This window comes from Mycetomoellerius zeteki, unplaced genomic scaffold (genome assembly GCF_001594055.1).
Source record: "Mycetomoellerius zeteki isolate Tzet28-1 unplaced genomic scaffold, Tzet1.0 scaffold421, whole genome shotgun sequence".
Taxonomy (NCBI): domain Eukaryota; kingdom Metazoa; phylum Arthropoda; class Insecta; order Hymenoptera; family Formicidae; genus Mycetomoellerius; species Mycetomoellerius zeteki.
Genome location: NW_017257416.1, coordinates 214470 through 236360, shown reverse-complemented (window position 1 = coordinate 236360; position 21891 = coordinate 214470). Strand labels below are relative to the sequence as shown.

The window sequence follows — 21891 nt, the reverse complement described above, 5'->3', positions numbered from 1 at the left end:
AAGAAAAAGAGAAAAGATGAATCGTACGAAAAGTTCAGCTAAAAAAGAATAAGACAACATGAAATATTTATGTGAATTATTTGTTGAAATATTTTATAAACATTTGTAAAATATTTAAAAATATTGCATTAAAACGTTTTACAAAAACACTTTAGAAATGTACAAATGTTGTAAGAAAAAGATATTTAAAAAACTTCCTGGACATATTAATATTTTAGAAATATTTCATGAAAAATTTGTGAAATATTTTAAATCTTACAATGAAATATATTAATTTTGGATAAATATATATTCAGATGTTAAAGAAAGAGAAAGCAAAGATGTTGAGTGCAAAAAGTACAAGCGACGCAAACTACAATTATTAATTAAATAGACCTACAATTGATTTCTTCAGAATTCTGGAGGATTTTTGTAAATAAAGCCGGCAACATTAAAAAAAGACATAGAAATTAATCGAACTGAATATCGGAAAGACAATCGATCTTTCGATAGTCGATAGTAAGCTCTTCCATTTCCAATTTAAAAGGATTGCCAAGGCAACGGCAGGATAAACAAACATGACGCATTTCGCGTTTTGTGCAGCAGTTTCAACTGTGAAAAGAAATTTAAAGATAAATGATATATAAAAAATATTGTTTAAGATGTTACAAAATATTTATAATGTAAGACAGTGATTACCGCGTTCGAAGTTCCATTATTCTTTTTTGTAATGACTAGGTAAACTGTCTGCTTGTCCATGCTAGTCTTAAAAACCACTTAGCGATGCCGTTATTTTTCAATAAGTTTTCCCCTAAGAAGACGCCAACTAGGAAGGCATCCGTTTTCCTGGCAAATAAAAATTTAAGTCCTAAACGAATAGAGAAGGAACTCGGCCCGGAAGTGGGCCCTATACGCCTCCGTCTTGGAGATCAGGAAGCTGTTTTTGAGGCTGGCCTGTGGATTCCAGGTGAATAACGTTCTATTTACCAAGCACAAACTTTTTGCATTTTTATCTTAAATAATTAAAAAAATGGATAATTTTGCTTTAGAGTCTGGTAAAGTGGGAGGTACTTTCAAAGAGAATGAAAAATTAAAAAAGGAAGTGAGACGACTGGAGGAAGAGAATAATCTGTTAAAGCTAAAGTTTGACGTACTTTTAGACATGGTAATCTTTTTTTATATAGCACCAATTAAAAAATTATAAATTTCTGAAACAATATATAATATATAATAATATATAATACTGTGTGTATATAATAATATATAATAATATATAATATTGAATATAAATATAAAGTATATATATGTATACAAGGAAACAGTTTATCAATGTATAGCAGAATGTTAATAAAAGCATATAATGATAAGTGTCAAGTTACATTTTACGTTAATTTTTTACAGTTAACACAAACAACTGCTGAAGTTCACTCACAAAAGGAAGAATTAGAGAAACTAAAAAATTTTTCTCTCAACAAACGAGTTGTCGTTTGATCCATTAAACATTGTTATTTGCTTACTAGGATACAAATTATAGAAACTATAAAACTAAGATATAAATAAAAACTATAAAATAATAATTTATCTTTTATCAAACTTCTTTTCAAATAGAAGTCTTAATACTTGTAAAAGAGTTAAAAGGCAAAATTTAAATCAGATAAAAATGTGTGACACTTCTCCATTCTAATTAAGCTTTTTATAACGCTAATCGTTACAACTGTATATTATTTACGTTACTATTTTGGAAAAAATTCATTGATGTAACTCATGAGGGAAGCATAACGTGCGAAAGAGACCACATTTGGACATTTGTATCTCATGTGACCTGTGAAAGAATATATAACGCAAAATGTAAAATATAATATGTATAAATTGAATCTAATAGATGTAATTGAGAATAATAAAAATATATTATTTTTAAAAAATTAATAAAAGAAATAAAAGGAGAAAAGAAAAGATAACAAAAAAGATGAATTCTTTAAACTTGCTTCTTTATTACCTTCTATTCCGCAAATTCCGCATTTTCTCTTGCCCTTGATAGGCGTAAGTTTGGGAATTTTGAAGGCATTGGCGTTTTGAGGAACTTCGCTATCATTCTTATCTGCCCACTTGAAAAAATTACAAGTAGAGTTTGAACCCTTGGGACATCTATAAAACAGTCGTCCTTTTTTAGGGCTATCTCTGTAAACCGCCATCCTAAAAAAACGCGCAAAATTATTTTTGTATTAGATACATAATGAAGCTGCTAATTAGCAACATTAAGACTTCAATTCATTAATTAATTATTGACGTCATGTGTTGTTTATCGTAAAAAATTTTATCGTTCTTTCTGATCGGAGATTTTACTCACTTTTCAGCGGGCTGATTACAGTTGCACATAACATTCATTGAGGGGTTGTCCCAATTGTCCCTAGAAGTGCTAGCGCGAGAAAAGTTATTATCCCTATTTACATCCGGTCTAGATACCATTGAACGTTTCTTCCCTGCATTACCTTCAGATTTTACACTATCCTCATTTACCCATTTGTGAAAGTTGCAAACGTTTTCACTGCATTTGTAGCAAAATATACGTTCTGGAATTACAAATATTATCCAAAGTAACTTACGCGACAAATTATATTTATATACGGTTATCACTTACTCTTATTCAGTCCAACTTTTTGAGCTCTTTGAACTGCAGGCTTTTTACAATAACACATAATGTTAGCGTTGCGAGAATTACTGGACGCAGATTGATTTGATTTGTTCGCAAAATATTTGAAATCACCGAAATTAATCGAAGAAGTATGATTTTTTCTCTCCTTTGATACTGTACTGCTATTGGCAGTATTTGGCCTATTTGATTCATTCAATTGAAAAACGTTCGAATTCTGGTTTTGCGCATATCTTCCGGATGTGCTAGGTGTTCCGATCAAGTCAGTATAGTTATTATTTCGAACAAAGTCTGTGCTAATAGAAGCTAGCTGAGTACTTTGCAATTGGGATGTACTTGGAGTAGTAGTAGAGATCAATGCGTCCCTCATATTATTTTTCTTTCCCTCATCTTGCATTACATCTTTCGTTAATTTGTCAAGCCATTCTTTTATTATCTCTGTTTTCCTATCCCATACACATTCCACATCTTCTTTTTCACTATCCATCATCTCCGTTCCTTCTAACTGTTTCATCTCAATGTTTTTAATCTCATATTCTTCGCATCTTACTTCTAATTTCTCTATTCTTTCTTTTAATTTATTTCTTTCCTCTGTCCAATCATTTTCCTTACACCTTATTTCGTCTTTTAATTTTTCCATCTCTATTTTTATTTCCTGTTGCACGTTTTCAAAAACGTTTATCATATCACATATTATTTCTTCCACACCGTTTCCTTGCTCTTTCACATCCATCTTCCTTGTTTTCCTCCTTTTTTAATGGCTTTCGCAAAATATTTGTGAATACAAGAGAGATTTCGTCAGAAACTTTCAAATATTTTAGATCCTTGCAATATAGGACTTTATTTTACTTGCAATTGTAAAATAAAGGATAGAGTAAAATGGCGCGAATCTATCCTCACGAACGTGCCGATATGGCGACGTAATATCAAATCTCTGAGAGAGAAAGGAGAAAGGGATCAAACTCCCAAGGGCATACTCTAATTATTTGTCAGGAACCTTAAGACGGATAGGAGCGTGAAATGGGCAATGCAAAACGAGCCACGAACTTTCAAGAAGCTTTCTTCTTCTTCCTTGGCCAATGAATTTCCGATTCCAGAGTACCACGCTTCCAAGTGTAGATCACTGGATTGTAAGGGGGTCTGATCAACTCAGCGCTTATCAGTATAGTATCGAATTATTCGTTCTCTAAAGTAATAATAAGAGACAAGAAGAAAAAGGACAGGAAACAAAAGTTCTTCATCGAAGCTCAAGCAAATAGCAGATTACAAGGAAGTTTCCAGTAATTTTGCGCGATATAAAATAAAATCACTATATAAAATAAAACCACTATAATAAAATCAAGAACCTTATTAATGATTCCTCGATTGAAGTTGTTCAATAGAATACTGCTTTAATCCCGATACACGTCTTCTCATTGGAACGGTTCAGTTACAAAGAATCACAAAGAATCCGACGGGAACGCTTCCCTTCTTCATCCCGCACTTAAGCTAGATGTTGCAGGCGAGCGACCAATAAGACGTTGGCTATAAGCGAAAGCCAATAACGCATCACATTGTAAACACGTGACTCCGAGGGTCAACCGGACATAAGCCAACCGGACATAAGATATCTCATGGCTTTATCTTATCGCCCTAGGGTGTGGTCAGGAAATCTGTCCTTCGCTGTAACAGATATCCTATCTCCTCTTCTCTCTACAAAGACAGAAAGAGTAAGGAGAGATGAATGGTACAAGATATTCAGTTAAAAAAAACAGGCTTTAGATAAGACACAAAGAAACTTATAGCGAATTCGGTTACTATAATAGATCAGTACTAAAAGCTGCTTTACATGAAATTAGCAAAGTTAAATGTAAAAGTATATAAATATTTTAAACGATTAACTATTTACTAATGATATAGTCACGTTATTTAACAAAATATACATGTATCATTTCGTTGTCAAAGTTGATTATATTGTATCACTGCATTGAGATATTTTATGTAAAGCAGTTTTTAATATGCACTGATCCAGTATAGTGCGAGTGATCGAATTCATCATTAAAGTCTCATTACAAATGCTTTGAAGTGTTTTCTTTTGAGTGCGGTTAATCGAGTCTTTTAAAGTAGTTTAGCAATAGGTACATCATAAATATGGTATGGTCCTCAAAAAGTCCGGAAGCGGTTGAATATTTCGAAAATGAAGCATTTTTGAGAAAAATGTTTCAGACAAAAAGTGTAGTGACGTCACCAAGGTCAGATCAAGGTCATATTAATTTTTTTAAATGAAATACTTTATTTTTTATTCCAGAATTTAATAGCTGACCTCGTAAGCTTTTTAAAATACTTTAATAGTCTTTTTTTAATCAGTATTTATTGAGTTGTCAGGCTTGAAAGTAACAGTACCGCCGGTATCAGCATTCCCAAGATGTCCGATCGACGGCTAAAACCTCTTGAATGTTGTTCAGGATTATGACCTAGACAACAGTTGTTAAGATTAAGATCACTGGAGATTGTTCCTCTTATTTTCATTTTCACGTGAATTAATTTCATTTTCAAATGAATTTTTAGTGCAAAAACAAAAATAAGAAGAACAACCTCCAATCAACAATCTGTTAAAATTAAAATTTGATGTACTTTTAGATACGATAATTTTTTACGTTACGCCTTTCAAAAAATTAGAAAGTTAATCTCTGAGAAACAAAAAGTATATATTTCGAAAAAGTTTATCAATATTATAACAGAACGCTAATAGAAACATATAACGATAATGGTTAATAATAATATTATGTTAATTTTTTATAATTAACGCAACAACCGCATTTCACTCACAAAAAGAAGAATTACAGAGAATGAAAAACAATTTTTCTTATAACAAAGGAATTGTCATTTAATTTATTAAATATTATTATTTGCGCCGCTTACTAGGATATGAACAGTAACTATAAAACACCAAATGATTCTGATGATCAAACTACTTCCTATCTTAACACTCGTAAAAGTTAGAAAGCAGTAGTTAAGTCTTAGAAATAAAGCTGTATTTGACACTTCATTCTAATTAAGATATTTTTTACAATTCCAATCGTTACAAACTGTACATTATTTACAATACCGTATTGAAAAAAATTCATTCGTCAGTCCATCGCGTTATTCGGGCATTTCTTCCTCGTATGACCTGTAAAAAAATACAAAATGAAAAATATATAATATATAATGTAAAAATATATAATTTAGATAACCAGATGTAATTGAGAACATAATCTATTTTTGATACAGTTAAGAGAGAGACAGAAGAGAAAACATGATTGAAAAAGTTCTTTAAATATTACCTTCCAATCCGCAATTTCCACATTTTCTCTTACCCCCGGTGAGTCTGGGTCTTTTGGGGGCATTGCCTTTTTGTGAAAATTTGCTACGAGCTTTATTTCCTGTTCCTCTCGCAGTTGAATTGCTCCAGTCTGTGTGACCATCGTTGGCGTCATCTTCATCTGCCCATTTGAAAAAACTACAAGTGGAGCTTACACCCTTGGGACATCCGTAAAAATGTCGTCCCTTATTGGGGCCATCTTTGTGAACCATTAACCTACAGAAACACGAAAATATTTTTACATATATTAATAAAGACATTAGGCCTGTTCTTTTTAGCTGAACTTCTTGCACCGTTCATCTTTTCTCACTTTCTCTCCAACGTGGAGAGAAAAGGAAGAAAGATGAACCGTGCAAGAATTTTAGAACAAAAAGAACAGACCTCTAGTGAAGCTGTTAATGAACAATTACTAATCATGATTTCAACTCATTAATTATTGACATTGATATATGGCTAGTCCAGAAAATTTATCGTTCTTTCTAGTCGGAGATTTTACTTACTTTCGAGCGGGCTGATTACAATTACACATAATATTATTCGTAGACGGATTTCCCCAATCGTTATTAGAAGTACTAGCACCAGAAAAGTGACCAGTACCATCGTTGTTTCCGTTCCTAGATTCCCAAGTGGAATGTTCGTTCTCTGTGTTAGATTCGGCGCTGTCAGATCCCCACAAAAAAAAGTTACAACCGCTTCCCTGCGGTTTAGCGCATTTGTAAAACAAACGTCCTGAAATTGCAAATGTTATTCAAAGCAACTTACGCGACAAATCACAAACTTATATGCGGTTGCCACTTACCTTTATTTGGTCCGTCTTTTCTAACTGTTAACTGGATCGCAGTCTCATGACAGAGACACATAATCTCAGAATTATTGTCTGTATTACCCCACATATCTTTTACATTGTTCGTATCGCGAGAATTTCTCGACGTAGATTGATTTGCTCTGTTTCCTGAATTGTTGAAATCACCTGAATTAATCCAAGAAAAATGGTTTTCTCTATTGTCCGATACTGTACTCCTATTGACAGTATTTGGCCTGTTTGAGCTATTCGGCTGAGAAATATTAGAATTCTGGTTTTGTGTGTTTGGTCTGGATGTAGTAGAAGTTCTGATCAAGTCATTATTATTTCGTACAAATCCTGTACTACTAGAAACTGGCTGGGTACTTCGCGATTGAGATGTACTTGAGATAGATTGAGATGTACTTGAAGTGGAGCTTAATGTATTCCTCGTATTATTGTGAGCAGTATAATTCGTTCTTCCAGTTTGTTTAATGCAATCTTCTTTAATATTTAACATTTCATTAAACGTAGTATCACAGCCTATACAAGTTGTGTGAGAGGTACCGTACATGGGTATCACATTTCTGACTAATTTGAATTTTAATTTGCGTATATTTTCTGTACACTAAAAATATTAATCGCCCACAAATTTAATAACTTATGAAAACATATATATTTATGTGAAATACACTGCGAGCAAGATGTTATATTTACCCGATTGCATGTTTCGTTTAAAACTTCCACATCCTCTACAGCTTCTGAAAACCAAATTACATTGGTACATCCTGGATATCCCATACAGGAGATATATTTTCCTCTGCCTTGTCGTCTCTGTTTTAGAACCATGTCAGAGCCGCATTTTGGACATTTAAATATAGTAGTAATCACTGGAGTAAGCTGTGTTTGCTCGATTTGAAGAGGTCTCTCTTCGAGATAGCGTGCTAAAGAGTCATCTATCAAATTGGCGCGTTCTATAGCCACTTGGAACACTTCGCGATATTTATTAATTTGATTTTGTAATACTTCATTCGAGTTTTTCTGACCCTCGCATATCCTATGATAATAAAATATGATAAAAACAGATTTATACATACAAAATAATAGTGAATTCGGTTGGATGCACTAGTATGCACTCGCGTGTATAATAAAACCGTTATATACTAATTTATATATAGTGAAATGCAAATGTTTTAAATAAACGTTTTGAAATAAATCGCATAGAAATAAGATTAATTCATTTTTGTATTTCAAACAATTATAAATGGAAATTAAATTATGATAAAAATAGATTTCAAATAATAGAAAGAATTTATATTAAACACACATCTTTACGTCAATTTGTGTAAGATATTAATTAATGTACCAGTGCGCTCTACGTGCGTCTAATCGAATTAGCTATAAGAGATTGTCTAATGATACATTAAGTTGGCTTACAGTTGTAAATCTTTTTCTAAATCCGCACGCAAATGCGGTTTGGACATTTGAAAGCCCATATTATCGTAACCCATGACCAAACCAATTCCCAATTTGCCTGGCATAAAATGTTGAGTATCCGTTAAGCCCACGTATTGCCTGGATTTGATGGTATCAATATGGTCAGCATGAGTAGCATCTGTACCGATGCCGTGTTTGTCCATTAGTGCGATCAACTCAGCCTCGGTCAATAAATTTGGTGCTGAAGTTTTCTCTTCCACCATATCAATGCTAGTTGGTCGAAAAACTTGCCGCTGCTCGTAACAGTGAATCTGCTTGTTATTCCATTTCTCGTATATGTACACATCAAGATAATTCTTCACTATGATTTCAAGACCGTTAGCCTTGAACTTCTCTCCCGCTATATCAATTTCCACCGTTGTTTCTCGGCCCTCCGCATTCTTCGACAGACAAGCCAGAAAATGTCGAACCACAAATTCATAAACCTTCGCTTCGTTTCCTATTGATAAATTGCAACTGACTAACGCAGTCGAGTTAACGATAAATAACCCTTATAGAAATTTAATACCGAAAGGTGTTAATTAATTAGTTATTTTGAATATTGAAAGTATTATTTTTCAATGCTTTTATTCAAAATGAGTAATTCCCAGCATTAAATTGGCCAACAGATATTAGATTTCTATAAGGGAAGAACAAGCACTACGAACTGACCATACAAATTGTCGGTATACTTTGTGGGATGAATAGGAGGATGCGCTTGATCGCTTTTCTTCCCTTGTCTAGGAGTTATTCCAGATTCCAGTAAATTTTGCGCAAAATTACCCCATTCCTGATTGTTCACTTGTTGCTCTACTAAAGATCTTAGATTCAATTCCTTCGGAAATATATTTGTTTCTGTGCGTGGGTAACTAATGAAACCTTGAGTGTACAATCTCTCCGCTATCCTCATCGTCTCCTTCGCGTTTATGCGTAACTTACGAGAGCCTTGCTTCTCTAATTCCTGAGTTGATGATTTTTTAAATAGAATGTTAAATATCTCGCAATATCTTAACTTAGTTACTTACAATAGTATCCAGGGGCAGAGGTCTCCATTTACTTTTTGGTTTGCATGTTACTTTCTCCACTGTAGCTTCCGGCTGTTCCAAGCACATGTCCAGAAATATCTGGCAAGGCATTTTTTCAAACAATCTTACCCTGGCCCATCTGAATTCTACAGATATCCCCTCTCGATCGTCTACCACTTGTAGTTTCCAATATGGTTCAGACTTGAAGCGATCGATAGCAAGAAACCTCTCGACTACAAATCCAAGCGTTGGAAACTGGCAGCTTCCGTAACTGATGAGCAGATCTCCAAGAGTATTGGGAAATACTTTCTGTAATCTTAAGGTCTGAAACCTCGTGAACGCGGCACCTGTTGATATGTTTGTCAATTAGAAGTTTATAACGAAAGTTACAGCTCAATCATTCTAATTAGTGAAGTTTAATAAAAGTAGTACCAATTCGTAAATCTAATTCACTTCTTACGTCTACGGCATCGCTCATCGCCTTATCTGGCTGTACCAAATTTTGCAGAGCTCTTTCAACAGACGGTCTCGTAATTTCTGAGAATTTTGCTCTAAAACATTAAGAGGACATATATTATAAATCTTGTTAAAAATGTGTAACACAAAGAATGGCTGCGTTCAGCAAAGAAAACTGGTCAGTGATTCTTTAATATGATTGATTCTTGTCTTTAGTTCTTCGCTGGATCTAAAGGTAGGAACCAATCATATGCAATTAAAAGCAATTAAAAAATTATTGAATGCCTACTGATTAGTTTTCTCCGCTGAACACAGCCAAAGGGTCATCAATTACCTATATACACGGATATTAGGCTTGACTGCTTGGCAGACTTGAATAATCTCAAAACCTATGTTCTCCCCCTCTCTGTCACAATCTGTCCAAATAATCAATGCATTGCAAGATCGTATTTCTCGCTCCAAGGTTCTCTTAATATTTTCATAATTCTTTTCGAGGCACCGCTTAGATACTGGAGCATCGAATAAGTTTAACGGATGACAGCTGTGCCATTTACGATAGGAGTCTATAAAATCATAGCCTAATAAGTGGCCAGATACAGATGTCATCATCATTTGGCAGTTTTGGCCCCATAATTGTATGTCAAATTCAAAGATTTTGTTGTACTTGGAGAAACCTTCCCTCTACAAAAAACAGAATCATTAATACCCGTTTCTACCAAAATAAGATTAATTTTAATTTCGATTTAACTTACTTTTTATCTTTCTCTAGTTGTAAGAAAAAGATATGAAGAATAAATTAAACCAAGATTAAAATTAATCTATTAGTAATAGATAAAAGAAAAATATTTCTACAGATCTCTTGGTTTATAAATAATAACTTTATTAAATGTAAATAAAGAGATATCTGTCAAATAATACAATAATAATGTATAAGTGGAGTATAAAAAAAGATTAATTGCAGATAAAAGGCAAGACAGTAGTTGAACGCTGATTTGATTTCTAACTTGATTAATATATTCAACATTAGTAAGAGATTAATAAATTAATATAAATAAGCAAAAGATATTAAAATATTTCCAACATAAATTATAAATATATAATAATTAAAAAATGTATGAAAAGTTAAACTAGGGCTATCCAATTTGAGCTCTGGAGTCAAAATACAAAGTCATCAATGCAAAAAAATCAATATGGGTATGATTTCGAAAACTGTAAAGAAGCCTATTCTTTTTAACTGAATTTCTTGTACATTCATCCTTTCTCTTTTTCTCTCAAACGTGGAGAGAAAAGGAAGAAAGGTGAATCATGCAAGAATTTTAGCTAAAAAGAACAGATCTAAGTATTGATACTTTTCTAATTGACACTTAGCAACACTTCACAGTCCATGAAATCTTACTGTTTGTTCTTTTTCAAAGAATTCTGAACTAGTTCTGAACTAATGCAATATGTTAGAGTGAAACAAACTATACCTGTCTCACTCTAACTTACTGCATCAGCGTACACCAGTTCAGAACTTGGTGTGGGAAAAGAACAGGTCTTTACTCACATTGAATTTTTTTGCGTCGATGACTTTGTGTTTTTGTTCTGGAACTCAAATTGGACAGGAATTAGACAGAAAAGAATATACTATACAAATGTTACATTATGATATAATTCTGACAAGCTACAACTGTTGCAAGATTAAATATGATTGACTAACGAGAAGTAAATGAATGATAATAAAGAATTATTACTGAGAAAACGCTCTATTCATATAAATAAACAAATGCTTACCCTTCTACTGGTACCGTGGGATAAATAACCAGCAATATTTTTAGCAGCATCAGGTTTTTCAGCAACATTGAGAACCTTCATGACGCTCTTTGAACAGTATTGTCTTAACAAGCAAAACGTATTACCAGGGTTTTTGCTAAACAAGTTACTGGTTTTGCTTTTCAGACCGTAATATATCGTACAATTCAATGCAATGGTATAAGACTTAAAAAAGGCCATTACATTATTCTGGCATTGTTGACAATTTTCCCCCTCGAAGGTTATAAACTTGCTACTTGAACACTTCGTTTTTTAATAAATGCAACAATAAACGATGTATCAATACGAGATTTATCTACTTTAGTTGCGTTTTCGTAATGACTAAATCGACAGGAAATAAACGTCCACTTCCATATTCTATCGCATAATTTTACACGATTCGTCAACAGCGAGACAAATCTCGCTCCAAAATTCTGTTTACGTATCGATCTGCGCACACGTGCGATACAGACTGTGTTCCAAAATTTACTGACAGTGCTGGAAATGTATAGTATACGTGACGTAAACTGTAGATTTTCAGCGCTGGCAGTGAATTTTGGAACACAGCCACAATAGGTATTGTTCTTTTCATTCAACGTGCAAGAAGTGCAAGAAATTCAGTTGAAAAGAACAAAGTGAAAATCGAGGCCTGAGAATCGAAGATGATTGGCCGACATGTCAGCCATGTTCGACATTTTCTGTTCGGTGACCAATCGAGGCTGTGTTCCAAAATTGACTGTTGTACTGAAAATCTATAGTGCACGTGACGTAAACTGTCGCATTTTCAGTGCTGACAGTAAATTTGGAACACAGCCCCACACGTTCGACAGCAAATCCAAGAGCGATCTGTTCGCATTGCTTGAAATTCTCCAAAATGTTTGCATTTAAAATGACAGCATAATACATAAAATAACAACAATAATGATGATAATAATACATATAATAATATGTATAAGGCCGGAATCAGACTATGCATTGAAGATTGAGATTGAAGATTGAAGATTAAAATTTGACCAGTGAGGACAAAGGAATTTTAGCTCCTATTGTTTTGATTGGTCAAATTTCAATCTTTCAATCTTCAATCTCAATATTCAATGCGTAGTCTGATTCCGGCCTAATATATCTGAGCATGGAAAAGGGAGAAAGCAAAGATCCTGAGTACAAAAGTGCAAGTAACGCGAATTTGCATTGCTTGCACTTTTTACTGCTTTTTACATCTTTCGCGTTTTTCGCTCTTTAATAATATTATTATTTTACAATTATAATTATATTATTTCACTTTCTATCCTAGGGATAAAGTTTCATGATTGATACCCTGAAATCAATTGAGCTACTTTAGGTGCGTTCAGGGAGACGCTATTGTGTCATTCTATCCTTGTTTTACGTCTAATAAACAACGAAGATAGAATGACAGAGTAGCGCTATTAGCGTCTTCCCGAACACACCATTTATAGATCTAGTGACTTTAATCCAATTGCACTCAATGCGCACCAGTAGGTTTGTTCGCGTTGCTTGCACTTTTGGCACTCGGCATCTTCGCTTTCTCTCTTTTCAAGGCCAAATATATATCTATCTCATTTTAAGTGCAAAAATATTTAGGGATTTCATGCAACACGAACAGACCTAGTATTGCACTAGGTTTCCCAGTGGAAAACCGTAGTGATTTTGCATTTTGTGGGTTTTGGGAGTGAGAAATCACTAAATCGCAGATGGAAGTTGGAACGCAGAAAGAACTTGCAAGCAGCGGAGAGTGGGTGGTGGACGTCCCTCGTTTTTTTGCACAATAATTTTCGACCCGATGTGGATTTTTCTCAGGGCACACACACGTGGGTATCAATTGCCGAATGTCGCGTTACAATATTATATCACGTTACGTCATCGTCGCGTCTCCGACGAATAGTCAAGAGATCGCTCGCGCAAGAAGTCGTAACCGTCGAAACGCGTATACACGTACATACATACGTACGTACACACGTCAGGTTTCTTGTTTTGTCACGACGGATTGTATTCTCTTCTCTCCTCCAAACAATCCGACAATCCGACCCAAACGCGATGTTCCAGATATCGTAAGCCGCGATCGTTAACGCGGTCGTATATTACGCATTGTTTCTCCGAGAAAGGAAAGGTCACGGAAACCTGACGTGTCGTGTTACATTGAGCGTTTTGTCGTTGTGTCGTGTCATTGAACGATCGTTCCTATATCGTGTTTAATTTGCATAATGAGCACGCAATTACGATTATCGTCCTAATGAAACTTTCTCGGAATTTTTATGCGAATTGGAACACTTCAGAAAAAGTCTCCATCTTCAGAATTTTTTATATATGTGAATTCTGAAACATTCTAAGATTTCTCATTCTATAAATTTAAAAAAAAAAACCTTAAAATTCTTTAGATTTTATTAGTGTATTTTGTTTCATGTTTAATGCACATCATGATGTATTATTTTATCTTTGTTATTCCAAATGTTAAAGAAGGATAAAATGATACATTCATAAGCAGAACAAGTCATTATGATGTCAAAATGACTCCAAAATGATCATTAAAAGTCATTTTCCAATCAGAAATCGGATACATCGAAATATACTTATAAACATATATAATTTTAGAATATTTTAGAATTCACATGTACGAAGAATTTTAAAAGAGATGTATATTTTCTCGGTATTTCTGAAACGTTCCAATTTGTATAAAAAGTCCGAGAAATTTTCTAAAAGATTATACAATTATTCAAAAATTTCGAAAACTTCTGAAATTTACATAAAAATTCTGAAAAATATCGAAAAATTTCAGAAAAATATTCACCAAGACGGACAAAAACGTGACCTAAAATTGGAAGAATAATTTCGTTTTGCAGATCGCATCAACTTTTGTTTTTCTTTTTTCTTTTAATACACATGATACGAACTTCGTCTTCCATATATATTTGTTTATTAATCTGCAATCGGAATTGTTTCTTGCAAAAGAGAGATCAAATTTTTTCTTTGATTTTATGTAATTGTTGGATCCGATATGAATTCAAGAGTTTTATTTGGAGGAATTTATGAAAAAAATTTCATCATGACTCAAATGCTTAAAAAACTACGCAATAATCTTTTGTAAAGTTTCGTTAATATAGGATTACAAAGTCTAATTCTAATTGTCAAAAATCAAGTCCAATTTGATATAAGAATATAGTGTGTTAATACTTGGCTATAAGCCATAAATATATAATACATTCAACATTTGTTGCATTTTCTTATAAAAGGCAATAGTAAAAACCACAAGAGAACTAATAAAACATTAAAAATTGTAAAAATAAATATTTTTTTCAATAAAATTGTTTTTTAATATATTTTTCTTTAAATCTAGAATGTTTGCGTTAATTTGTTGTGCTTCATAGTTATGGCCCAGACTATGTTTTTTCTGAGTCCTCAAATTTCCATTTCAGTTTTTTCTCCCAAAATTTCATAATTGTATGATCTGTTGATAATACAAATTTTGTTAAAATGTTATAAGATGAAGTGTTATATATCTTTTTAAAACTTTCATATTTGTTAATTATTTAATATAAGATTCATGGATATTTCATGTATTTTCAGGAATAGAAGACTGTTTCTGACTTTCCTTGCTTGATAAGTTGCTATTTTTAAAATACCAAACATGACGGAGGACATGTTGGGTGCGGACATCTGTAGGGTCTGTCGATCCGAAGGCCTTGCAGACAGACCTTTGTTTCATCCCTGTATATGCACAGGCAGCATTAAATGGATACATCAGGAGTGTCTGGTGCAGTGGATGCGCTACTCGCGCAAGGAATACTGCGAACTCTGTGGTTACCGTTTTTCATTCACACCTATATATAGTCCAGATATGCCGCGGCGTTTACCACTGAGAGATGTCGTAGGTGGTTTATTCTCAAGCATCGTTACCGCCGTGAAATACTGGTTACATTACACACTGGTGGCGATCGCGTGGTTGGGAGTCGTCCCATTAACTGCGTGTCGCACATATAGAGCTCTCTTCAGCGGGCCATTCGATTTAGTTCGGGTAAGTGAAGGAAATGTGAAATTAGATTTATCGTATGACAAATTTTTCAAGTGTATTAATTGGCTGCAGAATAGAGAAGTTCTCTTTAGCCAATCAACAGGAAAAATTTGTCATATGATAAATGAGATGTTAGCTTCAGATTAGAGATTGAAATTTAAATTAACCAATCAGAAGAAAAGCAAACCTATATCAAGTTTAGTAAATTTTGCTTTGATTGGTTAAATTAAATCTCACTCTCAATCTCAAATCTGATACGGGATAATAGACTTGAGCTTGACTTTAACATACATGGAAAAAATAATGTATTAATAGCATTATTAGTGATTATAAGTAGAAGCTAGACAAATAAGAATAAATCAAATAAGAAAAATAGTCTTACTTTTGCTTGTGAAGTGGATCTTGATGTTTAATAATATTTATATATACAAATTAATATTTATTTTCAAAAACTGCTGTAAGTTAATGCTGTTATTATACCTATTTATTTTGTTCATGCAGGAAAGTTTGCGACTTAAAAATTGAATACTAACAAATTTAATATTGAAATTATGTATTTGCAGATAATGTCGTTACCGATGGATATGCTTTCCTCCGAAAATATATCGTCGGATGTGTTTCACGGTTGTTTCGTAGTTACTTGCACTTTGTTTGCGTTTATCGGCTTGGTATGGCTACGCGAGCAAATTTTACACGCGGGCGGCCCCGACTGGCTTGAAAGAGATATACAACTGCCCCCAGTTGACAATCCTCCACAAGCAAACGCACAACGACCACAACAACCTCAGGAACAACGTGCTATGCCACAAGAAGTCCAGGACAACAATAATGTCCCTCCTTTCATTGATCCACCTATTCCACAAGAAGGAGAGTTACATAATGAAGGTAATTTGACAAGATGAGAGATAGACTTCCAGACTTTTAAAAATAATAAAGTGTTACAATAACACACGACAAACTTTATTATATTGGTTGTCAAATATGAAATGGAGCAAAATTTTAATAAAATAAAACTCGATTTTTTTCAAATAAAAACTTTATATTTTTAATCAAAGTATGCACCCAGATTATCGACACACTTTTGCCATTTCAACGGTAGCTCGTTTATCCCTTTGCTGTAGAAGCCTGACTCACGGGAGTCGATGAACTGTTGAAAGGCCGTTTTCACAGCCTCTGCGGAATTGAATTTTTTTCCCGACAAGAAGTTGTCCAAATTTTGAAAGAAGTGGTAGTCAGTGGGTGCAAGGTCTGGCGAGTATGGTGGGTGACAGAGGATTTCTAACTTCAACTGCTGTAGCTTTGCCACGGTCATTCGTGCGGTGTGAGATCGAGCGTTGTCGTGCAAGAGGATGGGAGCCGATCGATTGACCAATCTCGGCCGATTTAATAATAATCGCCGAATTAATAATAATAATAAAAGAGAAAGGCATGTCTTGAGTCGTCGTTCTTTTTGCGCATCGTTCAATTCGTGAGGCACCCACTTGTCCAGCTTTTTCACTTTGCCGATTTGTGCCAAATGAGTCAGGATTGTTTGCTTTGATACACCGATAATTAATGCTAATTCACTTTGGCTGGGATCCGCTTCCACGGTGGCTTTCAGGACATTATTATCCACCCGAGTCTCAGGTCGACCACGTGGTTCATTGGACAGGTCGAAATTGCCAGAAATCTTTTGAACCAACGAGCTACCGTCGCGTTCGTAGCTACTTGGGTAGGGAACACACTGTTGATATTGTCGACTGCCTGCCGTATTGTGGCTCCACGGTGGAACTCATATTTCATCAAAACACGAATTTCGCTGTTTTCCATGACTTCGTTAAAACGTCTATTGACAAAAAACTATTTAATATTTTTTAAATATTAAAAATGATTCTAACAGAAGAAAAATAAATCTTTTAAACAACAAGTTTATATCAACAGATGGCATCAGAATGAAGTTATACGCGATTGAAATCAAGGATATGAAGTTTGCTCCATTTCATACTTGACAACCTAATAATATAAAGTAATAGTGTCTTGCCTTACAAAAATTTCAAAGGCACTGGAAGGTATTCAACTGCTTTTATTACTCAAAATAAGTAATTAATCATCATCTTGCAGTATTAAATTAGCCAGTATTAAATGGGATTTTTTGTTTCATTCAACCAAATCATAGATCAACGTCTCATATATCAAGAAATGGCAGAAAACTTGGCCAATAATGCACGAATTGGCGAACCCGAAGATCTGGTGAGAGACGTACAAGCACCAGCTCCTCCCGTACCACCCCTTCCAATCAGGGATGAACTCGGCGTAGACGGTGGACAGGCTGCCGCGGGTGGCGAGCGTTGGGCGGAACATGCGTTACAGGCCCATGTAGCGCTACACGCACAGGGTGAAGCCGAGGAGGCCAATTGGAATCCTATGGAGTGGGATAGACCAGCTGAAGAATTAACTTGGGAGCGTCTCTTAGGATTGGACGGATCTCTTGTCTTTCTTGAACATGTCTTCTGGGTTGTGTCCCTAAACACCTTATTTATCATGGTGAGTTTATATATAAGATTCCAGAAATTGTGGTATAACTGGAAAGGAGGTCATTCCTTATGTGTGTCCCGAAATATGTGCACCTTGTATAAAAACAAGTAAAAAATATAGAAAAGTTTGTTCATATAGAACTTTTTTTGAAAAAACTGTTTTTGAAAAAAAAAATCGAGTTTGATTGTTCGTTAAGTGTACATGCATTTGACTAGCACTTGACAATCTACTTGATTCATTCAGGGTATGGTCAACGCGATGCTACAAACGCTTTGAAGCGTTTTTTAATTGGTCAGTTTCAAAATTCTTTCTTCTAATTAGTCCATCAAATGCTTTGAAGCATTTGTAGCGAGACTTTGACCACAGCCTCAATCTCATTTATCGCTAATTCTATGTCAGTCTGGTTCTTTGTAGCTTAAAATAAAGTAATAAGATTCAATAATGTATTTATTTTATTAGATTATCAAACAATTATTGAAATTTCGCTCTTCATGTGACAGACAAATTCTTGCTCAGCGAATTAAAGATACGTGAAGTCATGGTAATGTGTTCAAATTCTTCACTTTTTCGAACGCTTATATGATAATTATCTGTTAATTGAAAACGATATTCAAACTCGATTTTTTCGAAAACAAAGCTTATTCGAAAAAGTTGTATTCTATATTTTCAACTTATTTTTACATGAGAAATCATTTCTTTCTCGGTTATACCACACTTTCCAGAATCTTGTATGTACATGATTGGATGTGTATGCATATTGACTAATTGATGTGTATTTTTTTTTACGATGATATATAAAACTAATTTCTCTTCTTTTTTTACCTTTCGTAATATATTTTTCAGGTATTCGCTTTCTGCCCGTATCATATCGGTCAGTTAACGATAGCGGGATTGGGTCTGCAAGAACATGCAGCCGCATCACATTTTGAAGGCTTAGTGACCACATTGTGCGGCTACTGCGTTATCGGAGTTTGTTTGGTGATCCTTCACACTCTCGCCGCACTATTAGGCTTTCAACGTTCCCAGCGAATCTTAGGACTTTGCTACGTTATTGTCAAGGTCTCTTTACTCTCTGTCGTGGAGATCGGCGTACTTCCATTAGTTTGCGGCTGGTGGCTGGACATTTGCTCGTTAGCAATGTTTGATGCTACTCTCAGAGATAGAGAATCCTCGTTCAGACTTGCTCCCGGCACATCCATGTTTATCCATTGGTTAGTGGGAATGGTTTACATATATTATTTCGCATCGTTTATTCTTCTCTTACGTGAGGTCCTGCGGCCTGGAGTTCTCTGGTTTCTACGAAATCTGAACGATCCCGATTTCTCCCCTATACAAGAAATGATACATCTTCCTATATTGCGACACGTACGCCGATTAGTCGCGTCCGCAATCATATTCGGCACGGCGATTTTACTGATGTTGTGGCTGCCCGTGAAGATCCTGAGATGGGTTTGGCCAGGATTTTTACCCTATACTGTGACTGTACAAAGCGAAGCTCAGGTAAGACAAACAATGTTTATTTTACTCCTTCCTACTGCGGTGATTAAATAAGTTGTGTTCTCTAAATTCTAGGTCAGCGAGCTTTCGTTGGAGCTGCTTTTGTTGCAAGTAATCCTTCCTGCATTACTTGAACAGTCGCACACGCGCACATGGTTGAAAGCTTTAGTAAGAGCATGGTGTCGCGTGGTAGCGTGGATGCTGGATCTGCAATCGTATCTTCTACGAGATCAGGCGGATGATCCAGGACCAGCGGTAATCGAGGAACCACAACATCCGGATTTGGGTGCTGCGCATCAAGCGCTACTACAGAGGGAGGGGCCCACGGGATTTCAACCTTATATCAGACCGCGGTGGTTCCCCGCGAGATTGGTTGGACTTCTATTTTGCGTTTGCATATCCCTAGTGATCGCCAGTCTAGTCGCTATGACGCTGCCCGTATGGCTGGGACGTAGAGTGATGGCGTTGTGGATGGTAGGCGCACCTGCTCCGTCGCCGCCTGTGTTGCCGCCTACATTAACTGGATCTGGTAAGTCTAAAGTTATTCGTTTTTCTAAGTTAACTTTTTTATAAAAATTTTTCGTGCAATCATTTTGAGAGAGAATATTATGAATCTTGCAAAATATTCATTTCTGTGCTTATTTGGTGAATTTTTATACATATGTGAATTTACGTATATACATATCCATATTCTGTTTTGTGAACTGTGTACCGATTTCATTTTTTGTCTTGAAACGCAATCTTAAACTGAAACTAAAATAGTAATATCACAAATAAAATTAACAAGTAATTTAATGATATTAATACTAATAAAAACTGTTTAAAAAAACTAAAAAATTTATTACGAAAAATATTACACTTCAACCAGGGTTCGAAGAGATCTAGGTATGTATAAAAATTCACGAAATATTATTAAGTATTGAGATCAGTATTCATGATCCGTTCTATATTTAAGACCTTAAGTATAGTCTTAAGATATCATAAATAATCACAGAGCTATCAATATTAGCATCTTAAGACATTACTTAAGATGACATTACTCATGATTTTGAAATGAAAACAGACTATAAACACCTAAGATCTACCTAACTGAGACGAATAAGCATTTTCGTACTTAGTTGTGTATTCACATAACATTCGGTCTAATATTATATATTCATTTTCGAAAATTTGTATCAACTATGATTTTTTGCTTTTCTTTTAGATGGTGGCGAGACTGTAGGTTCTTTATCCGGAAGAGTACACGAAGTATACACAATAGCCTGCGGGACGTACGTATGTTGGGCCGCAGCTCGAGGTTTAGCATTGGCGTTCTCCTGGTTGCCTCGTGGCCGAAGAGCCATTATAGACCGGATCAAGCACTGGGCGATCTTGGCCGTGAAAGCTTCAGTAGCATTCGTGCTGCTCGTCGGAGTCATACCGCTCCTATTCGGTCTTCTTCTTGAATTAGTTGTGGTAGTTCCATTACGTGTCCCGTTAGAGCAAAATCCCATTTTATTCATCTGGCAAGATTGGGCCTTGGGCGTATTGTATACGAAGATAGCTACTGCCGTAACGATGATGGGACCGGAATGGCGAATACGTCTCGCTATAGAGCGGGCGTACAACGAAGGAATAAGGGAAATGGATTTAAAGTTTATCATCAAGGAATTAGCAGCCCCCGTCATATGTTGTTTCGGCCTCGCTCTTGCGGTTCCTTATGCCGTGGCCTATGGAATAGTTCCACTTCTTGTGACTAATCTGCAGACCCAGATCCTTATCGCCAGACGTCTATATCCTTTCCTTCTTTTAGTAAATCTGGTCTGCGCAGTGATTTGCTTTCAGATACGTCAATTTAAAAAGCTGTATGAGCATATTAAGAACGACAAGTATCTCGTGGGGCAAAGGCTCGTGAATTATGAGCATCGTAACAAATCGCAGACCCAACAGCATCAATTACCAAGATCGAGCTAACGATGTCAATAGGCATAATATTGTTACGGGCGGAAACGGATTAGGATTAGCTTCGTGTACATTCTTTAAGATTTACTTACTGATTGATAATTTATATTATATATACATATATATATACATATATATATAGTCATAATTTTATTTTTAATATTATAATTTATTAATGTAAAGCGATACTGAATAAATCAAAGACTGTTCTCTAGTATCGCTTTTCACTCTAATGCTTAATAGTTTTTATCATATGTATACCAATTATCTTGATTAACAAATAATGAAAGAGATTCCAATCGCATTATTTGCAGCAATGAAGGATGACAAAGATTACAAAATTATGATATAGATATATTGAGAAAATACAATTTTATTCTTTGCTACAAACTCCGAAATTCTGACGTAATCCAT

At 34.8% G+C, this 21891-nt stretch overlaps 4 protein-coding genes across 5 annotated transcripts; 2 read left to right on the top strand and 2 right to left on the bottom strand.

Moving 5' to 3' along the window:
• The first annotated feature begins 655 nt into the window (after positions 1-655).
• Cby (beta catenin antagonist chibby) lies at positions 656-1551 on the top strand. The gene is made up of 3 exons (XM_018454045.1): positions 656-946; positions 1029-1144; positions 1381-1551. Exons 1-3 carry the CDS (start codon positions 763-765, stop codon positions 1468-1470), a joined length of 390 nt encoding a protein of 129 aa, XP_018309547.1. The 5' UTR covers positions 656-762; the 3' UTR covers positions 1471-1551.
• Positions 1552-1584: 33 nt separating this feature from the next.
• On the bottom strand, positions 1585-4051 carry LOC108726459 (DNA topoisomerase 3-alpha). 2 transcript variants are annotated; one of them, XM_018454044.1, is made up of 5 exons: positions 3976-4051; positions 2618-3815; positions 2327-2549; positions 1976-2172; positions 1585-1801 (listed from the first exon to the last, which is right to left on the bottom strand). In XM_018454044.1, the coding sequence occupies exons 2-5, from the start codon at positions 3360-3362 to the stop codon at positions 1713-1715; spliced, it is 1254 nt and encodes a 417-aa protein (XP_018309546.1). In that variant the 5' UTR covers positions 3363-3815; positions 3976-4051; the 3' UTR covers positions 1585-1712. The 2 variants fall into 2 exon arrangements, with proteins under 2 accessions (XP_018309546.1, XP_018309545.1); XM_018454043.1 differs by lacking the exon at positions 3976-4051 and having other exon boundaries at positions 2618-3943.
• Positions 4052-5525: 1474 nt separating this feature from the next.
• Top3alpha (topoisomerase 3-alpha) lies at positions 5526-11974 on the bottom strand. Its single transcript, XM_018454041.1, has 11 exons — positions 11484-11974; positions 10045-10391; positions 9687-9805; positions 9255-9601; positions 8902-9190; positions 8191-8689; positions 7471-7810; positions 6772-7381; positions 6473-6701; positions 5935-6188; positions 5526-5780 (listed from the first exon to the last, which is right to left on the bottom strand). Exons 1-11 carry the CDS (start codon positions 11700-11702, stop codon positions 5740-5742), a joined length of 3294 nt encoding a protein of 1097 aa, XP_018309543.1. The 5' UTR covers positions 11703-11974; the 3' UTR covers positions 5526-5739.
• A 1248-nt stretch (positions 11975-13222) lies between these two features.
• Positions 13223-21540, top strand: MARCH6 (membrane-associated ring finger (C3HC4) 6). The gene is made up of 7 exons (XM_018454042.1): positions 13223-13327; positions 15081-15528; positions 16089-16410; positions 17681-18048; positions 18883-19539; positions 19612-20065; positions 20741-21540. The coding sequence occupies exons 2-7, from the start codon at positions 15142-15144 to the stop codon at positions 21487-21489; spliced, it is 2937 nt and encodes a 978-aa protein (XP_018309544.1). The 5' UTR covers positions 13223-13327; positions 15081-15141; the 3' UTR covers positions 21490-21540.
• The last annotated feature ends 351 nt before the right edge of the window (positions 21541-21891 follow it).